General features: G+C 37.7%; 1 protein-coding gene across 1 annotated transcript in view; it reads left to right on the top strand.

The window, feature by feature from the left end:
• ELP4 (elongator acetyltransferase complex subunit 4) overlaps positions 1-12,339 on the top strand; it is a 140,820-nt gene that overhangs the window by 58,351 nt on the left and 70,130 nt on the right. The window contains exons 8-9 of the mRNA XM_066552001.1: positions 3,649-3,757; positions 6,449-6,555. Of these exons, the coding sequence (XP_066408098.1) occupies positions 3,649-3,757; positions 6,449-6,555 (216 nt within the window). The remainder of the gene's footprint in view (positions 1-3,648; positions 3,758-6,448; positions 6,556-12,339) is intronic.

Below are 12,339 nucleotides of genomic sequence, written 5' to 3'. Positions count from 1 at the left end.
TCATTGTAAATCTTTAACATGAGTGTCTTATTTTCCTTTTAAATTTTGAGATTGTTTATATGTACTACGTAGAAAAGTTCAGGCTGTCCTAAGAAAAATTTCCATTCCCTGATTTTTCTTTACTTATGCAGTGCAAGCACTGAGGATTTAAATATTTTCATTACATAAATGTTGTGAGGTTTTTAATTTCTTTAGAAACTGACAAAACGGGAGGATGGATTTTGGGTGTTGGAAAAATTTTGACAGGGAATCAGAGGAGAGCTAGAAATTAGAGCAGAGGGGAAAAGACAGATTTTTTCCCTAATACAGAATCCAGATGAACCAAGATTGATTTGATTAATAGTAGTAATGATAAAATTGTGCTGCATTGAGAACTCAATCCAGTAGAAACACACAATATTAATTTCAGTGTGTAAGTTTGAGCATACAGGCTGTGCATGAATTTCTGTTGGTGGAGTCCCATGCTTTGTACGCAAACACAGAACACTGTGCACTTTAAACAGCTTTTGTTGTAAAGAAATATTTTTAAACAATATATGAAACAATTACTCAAATTATTGCGCAAATAATTCCTCAAAGCTATGCACCTTCTGAAAATAAATTAGTTAGACAAAGCAATCTTTTTCCATAATTGCCCTTGCCCAAAGCTGCCTAAGCACGTGTGCAGTTCCCATTTCCAGAGCCAGCTCACTCCGTGGATTTTCTTGACATGTTTTGAAAGTACACTTTGGTTGAACCCAAATATTGCAAGTTTGCACTTAAAAGAAAATGTCTGTCTCAAGCAGTAGCACAAAGTAAGATATAGAATGGATGCCCAGCCCAGCCTGCACAACAGGATTGCTACCATGTTGTTAGAATAATTATATTTTGGCTGAACTAACTAATTTATAAAAGCTGTGGCACATCTAGCAAGACTGAAAACTTTCCAAGACTGGTTTTTTGGGTTGTTTTGGGTTTTTCATTTCAATTTTGAGTATAATTTAAAACAATACCTCTTCTAGCTGCCAACAAACTCTTTCCCTGAATCTCACCATTCCTGGCTTCCCTCCTAACCATGTCCTGGCTCCCCTCCAGAGCTGCCAAGTTTATGCCAGAAGCAGGAGGTATATTTGTATGGGGCTGGAGGAAGATCTGGAGCTCTGTTAAATTTTCCAGCCCAGATGGGGCAACATGATTTGTGTGTTTATGTCAGTGTGCCATACATCACAACTATCTGTGTGCTGACGTCAGCTTTGATTGGGCATTAATGTGCTGAACACTGCAAACTAGAAAATACATGATAGATACAGATCTATGGCAACAATGCCACATAAGCAAATGTCTGTTTGGTGTGGCCATTCACTGTGCAAAATATTTCCCAAGATACACTGCATTAAGCCAGGGGAATATTTTGACACACTTCAAAAACAAAAACAAAATCAGCGTGGGCAAAGAGAGCACTATTTAAGAAAGCAAACCCTTTCAGAGGAAAAGCTGAAACCCAACATGTTAGGCAAATATTGAGGTGCTGTCCCTCACTTGAATCCTAATTTTGAATTCAAACCAAATAGGAGGATGCTATTCTTATGATTTGCAGGACTGTCAGTGATGGGAGTATGTTGCTGATGGTCGAGCACCTTTCTTTCCACAGTTTTTGTGACCCATTGTTATCAAAACTGGCAAGCAAAACCATCAACTGACAGCAAATTTTTTTTTTCAAAGGATAGGATATTTTTTTCTGTATCAGGAGTTTAGCTTTCTTTCCAGGAATCATCAGTGTCTGTTTATTTATATAAAAGTTTTTTGTTCCTTACTTAGAGAAATAGAATCCAGCAGCCTCCTGAAGAGCTGACAAAAGATGGGATTACAGACCAGAAAACCACTGACTACTTTAGATTTACATTTATACCATCTTTATGTGATTGCCCCCATAGAATAAAGGTTCCATTAAAATATAATATATTGTCTCTCTCTTCCTAGAAGAGGAAATGATTTGCAAGCCAGCTTTACAATAGCAAGGTGTAGGGATTGGTGCGTGGGCAGTGTCCTTTTTACCTCACATCACTTGTGTTATTCCTCAGAAAGGAAATTCTGTAGGATGACAGCACTTTATCATTCTCCATGGTTAGATTTGTGGGTAAAATGGAAGTTCCCTGACTCCATGGGGATGGATGCTCTTGGCCTGGGCACAAGAGGCTTTGAAAAGAGACCCCTCCCCAGGATTTGATGCCATCTGGCCCAGAAGGTGGGGAAGGGAGGGGGTGTGAAGGTGCCATGGGATCTGTGGGTTTAGGGCTGGTAACCTCAGCAGATTGGGCTGTCCCAGACAGACCACAACTTCATGCAGAGGTCAGGAAACAGAATTCTGTTTATTCTTTGACAGGAGCAGGAGATTTTCACCTTTGGTGTCTGCTCTGTAAGCTTCTCTGTGGCTAGAAAATAATGGTTATTGAAATGTGGGTTCTTGGGAGCAGTTGGGAGGTTGATCACCATTTTAATAAACCTGAATGTCAGTACAAAGCATGGACTATTCTAACATGTCTGGGGGTGTTTTAATGTCTCTGCTCCTAATTGATAAATTGCTATTAGGGAACAGTTTATCAGTATTTAAATTTACCTTTCAGAATAAGCAGAAGTCATATAGTTTATGAAAGAAGTGCAAAATGTACAAAATACTTTAAAATTAATGAAAAATACCAAACTATAACCTGGAGCTGCAGAGCTAATTCCTTATAAATTAATGGGTATTTTGAGATGATTAGTCTTGATACCCCTGAAGGTTTGATAAACCTACAAGCACCAAGAACAAGAGTATTATACCAGCTGTCCAGGTACCTTTAAGATAACAATTTCTTATCTTCAAGAAATATTTTGATTTTTACCACAGAAATCTTTCTCTTTTTTCCTCATTAAATACTGACATCACCAAAGCATTTAAGAACATTTTTTTCTGACTTACCTCTGAAGATCTCTGTTGTGACCTTTGAATGTCTCTCTCTGCTATGTAAAATTGAGTAAAGAAAACCACGTGGAAAACAGCTTAGTTAAGGCATGTGACAGTACATTGTAGAACAAGACATAAGGCAGCACTTAAAAAATCACAAATATATTGAGAAATGGTAATGCTGATTGAAGCTTTAGAGTCAGATGTTGTGCAGAGAAAAACTTTTAGAGGGAAAAATGCTGAGAAATTAGCATTGAGTTTTCCATGTTCCACTGATAGCCAAAATTAATAATTGTGTAGGCTCTGCTTGCTCAAAATATTAGAGATGATATGCCTAAGTGTATTAAAAACCAAGGTTTTCAGAGCTCAAACAAAAACTGGGCATCACACTCACAGCAGAAATCAATGAGAGATAAGCCTAACACATGGCTTGTAAATATTGCTGATGTGAGCAAATGCTTGTTGTGAAGATTTAGGGAAATGTTAATTTAGTGCTAAGTTAGCCCTTTCATGGTTTATCCTTGTCAAATATTTGTTTTCTTTAGACACATACTTGAAGTCTTTTTTTTTTTTTTTTAAGAAAAAAGCCTCCTAACATAATTTCTAAGTATTGATGACCTATTTTCCCCTCCCAGTTTGTCACTGAGAAGACCAAGGCTTGCTCTGTGAACATTAATTACCTTTTTCATCACGTAGGATGTGTATTTTGTTTCCATGTCTTACAGAATAAAGCAATTATGGAACGTGTAACAAACTTGTCAGATATGGTGGTTGGTCTTGAATCATTTATTGGCTCTGAGAGAGAAACCAATCCATTGTACAAGGATTACCACGGTGAGTTCCATCTTCAGCAAGGCAAAAAGTCTGCCCTGGGTGTTTCTAGGGCACTTAGCAGCTCGCCCTCCAATTGGGCATCTGCTCTAAAGCAGCGTTTGATTTCATTTTGGAATTATACCTCTTAAATGTTTCCCCTTGCCTAAGCAGCCTTGAGTTAGGGAAATTTTCAGCAAAGTGCATTAAGGCTGCAAAGGAAACATGGCAACTCCTTGCATGTTGTCAAGCTGCATTACTGAGGCATGGCTCAATCAGATGTACATCTCACCAGGCAGGCTTTGGGGAATTCACATGCAGGGCAGGCTTGGCAATCATCTGACCAGCGAGCTGAACTTGTCATGAAATCAATACTTTCTGATCTGCCAAGTTTTAAATTGAGAACACGGGAAAACATGTATCTTAGTTAGTAAGGTGAATAAACTGCTGAATTATGTGCTGAAAAATAAGGTTCTGTTTTGTCAGCTATAGGTTACAGCACTTGTACTTTTAAGGAAATGTAAAATATGAAACTGATTTTGATAAAAAGTCATGTAGCCTTTCAAGTGTTTTATCTTCAAAATGGGTAATGGTGCTTAATATTGCATTTTGTTTCCCGAAGATTTTTGTCAGCTGTTGCAGCAGAACTATTTAAATTTTAAAAATAATATTAGAAGTTGTGCACAGCAGCGAATAACACTTTTAGCTAATCCAGAGCACTGCTCAGACTGTGCATAAATTACAGCTCTTATTATTGTGATATTACTGTAGTTCCATGGAAACCTTCAGCTGAAAGTAAACTGCTTATCTGAAATCTGCTGTAAACACATGACAGTGGCAGTGTTTTCCCTAGCAGAATGTATGGAGTACACAGGAAAAAAAGCAAAGATGGTGTTGAGACACCACTGTGTGTATGCAAGCTGTAATTAATAAATCAGAGAAAAATCTTTCTGACTGTGAAAGTGATGCACATTTCATTATCTGGAAAAAAAAAGCGAATGTAAAAGAAACCATGAACAAAAGCTGGAATAATTTGCCTAATTATTTTTCCAACTGTATAATCGTGATATGGCCTTTGTTTATGCTAACATAATTCTGTCAATTTAATACTCCTTTTTTCATTACTGAAGAGATCCTTTAGGACAGTGTTTGTTTTAGCAGTTATTTCCTGGTTTCCTCTAAAAATGTACGCTAAGCCATTTCTGGTGCTATTTAATACAAATTATGTGCCAATATACATAGCTTTTAAGATTTGCACAATCCTAATTTGACAGTCTGTAAAGAAGTGTTTCTAATGGTTTTAACTTTGTGGATTCTTTTTGCCCCAGAACGTATTTTAAGGTATTTATTTACTGCAGATGATGAAAGATTTTGACATTACTCAGGAGAAGTTTGATTACATTATTGCATTATTTAATGAATCCACCTTAATCATTTTGTTAAGCTGCATGCAAATTTAAATGTTTGAAAAGCCACAAAATAACAAAAGAATTATATAGATTACCCCTAAATGAAAATTTTTGGGATACTGTATATAAGCAACACTGTGTTATACCTGCCGTTCCTATATGTAATAATTAGATTTTGTACTCAAAACCCTAAAAAATAGTTCTTATAATTCACTGGACAGTAGGCAGGGATAGAAGGTTTAAAACTGTAATAACGCTTTTCTAATATTATTGAAAACTTTTTGTAATTAGTGCCCGTAAAAATGCTGCTTTTTAAAGTGTTTCAATTTTAGGAAACTTTAAAAAAAATAAATAAATGCCCGAAAAAATACTTGCCTTATTTTAAATAAGGGTTTTAATGTTTGGGGATTTTCTCACAGCTGCCGTTTTGAAGTCAGGTACCTTTTCTAAATGTTCAGTATTTCCATTTAGACGCTGGCTTTATGAATAGCAAATATAGGGCAGTAATTGAGAAGCCCTGTAGAATTTTCCTGGTTTTCAGACGTAGAAAATCCCCCTTAGGTTGTTCAGAGACTATATTAGGCTGCACAAAAACCATCCAGCGTCCTTGTCAGAAAAAATCAGCTTGACTTGCAGCTGACAGAATGCAGAGCTTGCAGTGCACCTAGCGCTGCTAAAAACATCTGAGCAGCTCCAGAAGCCTCCTGCAGGAGGAAAATTCATTTCTTCTGGGGGCGGCACGGGGGTTAAAAATTATTAAAAAGCATCACCTGAACCGGGATTTCCCCAGAAACTTTTTTTTTTTTTTTCAGGTGGTTTTTGGGGCAGGAAAAGAAGGAGTTCTCATTAGAGCTTCAGTGGTTATCAGTAACCCATAAGCCTTGTTTTGCTGGCTGCTTACTGGTGCATTTAATAAAATAAAGATCACTCCGTGGTGCCGTGGGCAGCATGCAAGGTGATAGCCATATTTGCTTACTGTAAATACAAGGGGAAATCACACACAAACGGGCTGTAGTTTTGACAAGTATTAAGATGGCTCTTTACATCTGTACTCCTGTACCAAAGTGCAATTAGTTTTCCTCGCACAAGGATTTCTGTTTATCTTATTCTGCTTGATTACTTGAGCATAATCGCGCTGTTTGCTTCATTGCTCCTGGTAGTAAGCTCCAGTTTAAAAAGGGGAGGATGAGTGTGTGTAAATATACAGAATTCTACTGTAAGACTCTAATTTATGCATCTGGATGACAGCGTTTCCTTAATTTTTTTTTTTTCCTTCTCGCCCTCCTTTACTCTTTCTTTCCACAAGGTTTGGTTCATGTACATCAGATTCCTCGGCTCAATAGCTTGATCTGTGATGTGTCAGACACCAAGGACCTTGCTTTTAGATTAAAAAGGAAGCAGTTCACCATCGAGGTAAGAGAAACGTTGTTTCACTGTTTAGAACCCAAAAGGTGGAGCTAATCCCATCTCTTATGTTTCGTTTTGTTGAAATACATAAAATATGCATCAGATGATGTCAATTCATTTCGTTCTGGCTTTGCTGTTGGGAAGGGGTTTATAAAATACTGTAATATGCCTCCTAATTAAAAATGTCTCGTTTGCTGCACTGAATCAGTCTGCTATAAATACTTTATTTTGGTTTAAAATGTACATAGAAAGTAGGCCACAACCTTCAATAACAAAGCATGACATGTTTCTAAGGATGTCAGGAGCATATTTAATTAAATGTTAATGACTTGCTCTTACTTGTGTTAGTGGGTGGGAAAGTAGCTACATGTTATTACTCCGGTAGAGGGATTTTAATGTATAATGTTGGCTAAAATTGTGTGTGGTATGGGGGATAAGTGTCCTTATCAGTATTCAGAAACCATTTTCTTTGCATTACTGAAATCACCTTTCGCTCTTTTATGTCATTTTAAACACAGTATCATTTACACTAATGTCCTTAAGTAAATTTCCTACTAAATTTAAACTTTTTTCTGTGACCTTTATGCAGGCAGTCCTGATAGAAGGCAGTTATACAAAAGATGTATTTCATTTTAATCTTGCTAAAGAGCAAATGAACATAGCACTATTAAGCAATTAGAGCTGATGTATTTATTAACCAAGCAATGCTTAGAGATGGAAGATGGCTTTCAGGGTGATGCAATAGTCATCGGTACAGTCTGGGCAATTTTTTTTTTTTTTTTTTTTTTAACAAAGACATAAAACAGCCAAGCATCCCTGACAAACCATTTTGTTTAATCTCTTTTCAAATGAAAAGCTCTTAAGCAGGCCACTTGTCTTAACTGCTTGAAACCATAAAAAGGGAGAATTGCCACCAATAAATTAGCATATTTTTTACTCCATCACCAAATGCTGGTCAATGTGGCTTGGCACTGCTTTGGTGTTTGGGACTTCACCCTTAAGTGACCACTTTGGCCCTTATTTGACCCTCTGCCCTTTTTAGCTGGCCACTTGATAAGGTAACTTAAGGGTTCTCTCTCTTCACTGCCCCCTCCCCTTCACAATTGCAAGTAGCCCTAACCTATAAATCATTGAAAGGGCCCTATCAAGTGACAAATTAAGGTGCCCTCCTCCTAATTAATGGTCATCAATGTCTTTAATTATCTAATCCTATTGAGAGGTAGTTAATAGTTAATCGGGCAGCCAGTTCTTCATGCAGGTCATCTCTGCGTGAGTGCTAGAAGTTTCTCAACTAGAGGTATCCTCTTCAGAAGCCACTTAAAGGCAAGCACATGGAGGAGGGCTTTTTTCCCCAAGACAATTCCTTTATAAGGTTTGTCACTTTCCAGAGAATGCAGCGAGTGAAACCAGGCATTGTGAGGTATTAAAGCATTTGAACAAGTGCTTTTGAGCAGTACAGTAGAAACAAAACCCTTGGTAGTCTGTGTTTGGTTTTAAAATACAAATGTTCTCTCTGTTATCAGAGGTGTAGAGAGGCATGCACTCTCATTTCACAGCATAGTAAATTCTCATTTGCTATAGCTGTGAATTAGGATATTTGGGTGGTTTCTCATCCCTGAATCCTGTCTCGGAATACAATTTTCTCTTCCAGGCGCATTTGAGATCCTAATCTGTAATGTAATTTGGAAGGAAAGAAAACCCTAAGCAGGAGGCTCTGTAAAAAGTATTGAATTAGCCATGGGACATTGGAAGCAGGAGTGAAGTGCAACTCTTGAAACAACCTGTTGCCTCAGACATGTGTAGATGACCCACTTGTATAATTTCTGCCTTCGCTGCTCAGCTGCAGCCCCTTTTGAATAACTTCAGGTTTTGTTGGAGATATGCTTTCTGTAAGCTGAACTGACACAAACTCTCCCTTTTTGAACATGTTAGATCACTGTCCTACTGTGATCTTCCTGTACAAGTTTCACTAATCTATAATACATATGTTTTTCTTCCTCATACTGTTAGGGAATGCAGAGAGGCTGGCTGGAGTAAGAAAATGGGAGCAAGGGAAAACTGAATTAGGACAGGATGTGAATAAGGTCTTCTGAAATGGGTTTCTGCAGTTAGAATGTGATGTGTCAGCAGTCAGTCAGCGCTGGTTCTGGGGGCAGAAGCAAAAAGCAGCACAACAGTGTGCATTGCAGGCATTGTACATGCCTTATACACAATGCAATCAGCTAGGACTTCTTCAGTATGTAGCTTAAATATGAAATGAAAATGTATCTAGAGTACCTTAGAGTTTTTGGAAAGATTCTACATACTTGTATGCAAAATTTAGGATAAAAATATTGTCCTCTACTTGAAATGCTGCTTTAAAAATCAAATTGCATAAGAAAAGCTAGAAACACAGAACCTGTGAACTATGGTGGAATTTCTTCAAAAAGGGTTTTCTTCACCAGACCATTCTTTTTTTACAGTTTAAATAATAGCATGGGACATGGATTTACTCATCTCTGGATTGCTCAGCAGTTAAATAACTCCTTATAGTTTGGCCCTCACAGGTGGAAAGCCTTGAATGTCAAATCTATTTTATTAGATTGCACTTTTTTTGGAGGAACTCCACCTCTTTATAGCCTGTGGAATCTTTTAACTGTTTCAGTTTTCCTTGTGTCTTCTTCATCAAAATAAGATCAACTGAGATGTTTTCCAAAGAGATTTTATTTTAAAATTCAGGACGAAAATGGTTTTTTAATGAATATTTATGAGTGCTCATTGTCCATTTATAAATTATGAAGAGGAACCTTCCAGGAAAACTTCCATGCTTAATCTAAAAGGTGCAGTAGCTATTTCAAGCTTTCCCAAATCTTCACACGTTAGTTACTAGCAATATTCTCTTATGTGCAGTATTATCAGAGATCTATCTTATGTGCATGCCACTTTAAAGGACACAATTTTGAAGTTAGCCTGTCTAATCCTATTTCTTCCCACTTTGGAATCTTAATTAGAAGGAGATAAAAACCATCATTTGACTAAATTATTGTCTCGAATCTGTAGCAAAAGGTATAATCCGCAATTGGGCCAATTAGTGTACCCCATAGTTAGCTATGCTGAGGCAGGAAACTTGATTAGATCTGACACCAGCCTAGTTCCCACTGTTGTTTTGCCAGGTATGATGGTCAGACTTCAAAGGGCTTGAGGCATCAGCAGGGCAAGGTTTGGAGGCCAGCTTAGGTCCGGTCGTTAATCTCCCTGCTAAAACCACAGCAGCCCTCGCACAAAACAAGCTTACACGACACAATCATGCGGTATTAAAGTTTGGGTTGAGTCATGCCAATTTGCCTTTGATTTTCTGATGATTGACTAAAAGATGGCTACATGACTAGACACATACTGAACGTTTACTGATTAGGTAAGTTCCCCAAATATTTGAAATATTTTTTGATTTCTCAGTTAAATGATATGACAACCCGTTTGTCTTAATGCGGCCGTTCAGCGGAGATGTTCTTGAAGTGCTTTTTTGCTTGCTTTGTAGCTCTGAGTGTAACTTTTATCAGCATTGGAGAAGTTTTGTAGGACCATTGTGTTCGTAGTTTTATTTGACAGAACTTTATCTGTGTTGTTCCAAAGACTCCTGTGTCAAGACTTAAGAAATCGCTGCTTTAATTTGGTTTCTTTGCTGCCCCAAATTTCTGTGGGAAGGTTGTTTATCTTTGTTATTTGGGTAGATTTATAATTACTCTCCAAAAGGACATTTTCCTTTAATTATTTTCCACCTCACCATCGAGTAAAGCGCTGCTCCACGGCTGTGATTACATAAGTGTTCCTTTCTTTTGCAGTCTGATTTGTTCAAATATTGCAGTAACAGTGACATGTTTCCATTCTGAGAAAAGCCTAAGGCTGCTTTAGTATTATTCCAAATGATTGAAATTGCCATCTTGCTGACTTTCCCTTGGGCAGCTTAGGGCCTGTTTACTTTTGTATTTGTTTCACATGTTCCCTCTGAGTTTGGCTGGCAGGACATCATTACCTGGTTTGACAAGACAGTTGGAGAAGATTCATATTTGATTAACTCCCTTTGTTATTGTCTGGACAACACAGACCTCTGAAATTATCTATTTAAAGTTAAAACCCCTGATACATTCAGATAAGTGCTTGCAAATAGCAAAGTTTGTGAGGGTGTTTTTTTTTAATTCCCTGCTTTTGCTTAATTTATAAGTCTTCAAGTTACTGTCAATTATTAGGAGTATAGAGATGAAGCTTTTTTTCCTAGAAGTTTTTATATTATAGTTTGTCTAATAAATAGTTGTTGTGCAAATACATTTTTTTGATCAAAACTCAAGTCACAGCAGCCAATATTTTCTTCTAAATGGCTACACCACCTGTGCAGCCCACAATAAATTCTTTAGAAGCCAGCTCAGTTTGAAGCCAAATGTCATATATGATTTAAAGAATAGCCATGCAGCAAAAAACAAGTTTCCAGAGCTTAATGTACAGATTCAGGATCTTTTCTGAGAGGTGTTTCCTAAGAGGAGAGGGGAAGGAATCAGAGGAGTCCTGTGGCTGGTTTCTCAGAGCAGGGCAGATGCAGTATGGCACTGGGGAGCACTCTGTATTTTATTTTCCCCATGCTAATTGCCAGAGTAGAAGGTTAAGTCTTTGGAAGGAAACATAACCAGCAACTGAGCCTATGCAGAATTAAAAATAAACAAATTATTCCAAAGGCATTTGAATAGTGAATGTCCTGTCTTCATCTGGCAGTAAAAGACTGTGAGAAAATAATGATGGCCAAAATAAGAAGTAATTGCAACTCCAGGTATTCCTTGTGTCTGGTGTGTTTCCAACACTGGTATTTGGAAGATGACTTCAAACTCTTTGAGGTGGTGATTTTGGCCATTTAAAACAGGAGCTGTGCCTTAGGTAGCCTCCATCTGAAATCTCTGCATTTCTGACTTTTTTTGTCTTCCTTTCAGTGTCTCTCTTTTCATTGATTGTCTTAGACAGACTACAATGTGGTCAACTTCTTATTTGCAAAAGGGAGGTGCAAGTGGCCACTGTCAGGGGTTATGTACCCAAACAGGTGGGTAGAACAAGTCAGAGCTGATGTCTGCTGTGCTTCAGTAAATCCACAGCACAGGTTTGGTCCTGAGGGGCTCAGGAGCTGGCAGCATCACTGAGTGCCAGAACTGTGCTCCTGCAAACATCCCCTGAGTAATTTTTCATCAGGAGCAAGTATAGAAACAGAGGCTTAGGCTATTTCTCCTGGAGGAACAAGTCAACCCTGTCAGCAGCACATGTGGGATCAGTATGTATTTAAAATACAATATCTATTAAATCGGTATATATTTAAAATCTATGCCATACCAACCTCTCAGTTGAAGTGAGAACTAGAAAATGGCAATGAGAGCATCACTTCCTTTAGCTCCTCCCAAGAGAATTTGAGGCAGTCTTCATTAATGGCTGAAGACAATATAATCTTGATTATATTCCTCAGGTGTTTCTAAAGTTGAGTAAATCTGTAAATAAATGCAGTTGAATTAATGAGCTATTTTTGGTCACTGTTAACAAAAGGAATAAGTGAACCTGGGAGCTGACAAAAGGCAAAACACTGGTTAATTATAAATTTAGGTAAACTGGCAGTTCTATAGCAACCATTCAGTAAAATAAGGAAAATAAGCTAATAGATGCTACACCATACATCTTACCATACTGATCTATGCACCTTCATATATAGAAAAAACTACCCTGCATTTTGAGATTGTCAAAACAGACAGTGAGACAAGACTTGACCCTCAGTTAGGGCCTTGT

The sequence above is a fragment of the Molothrus aeneus genome, chromosome 6 (genome assembly GCF_037042795.1).
Source record: "Molothrus aeneus isolate 106 chromosome 6, BPBGC_Maene_1.0, whole genome shotgun sequence".
Classification (NCBI taxonomy): Eukaryota; Metazoa; Chordata; class Aves; order Passeriformes; family Icteridae; genus Molothrus; species Molothrus aeneus.
Note: the sequence above shows the minus strand (reverse complement) of the source record. Positions and strands in the feature narration are given on the sequence as shown.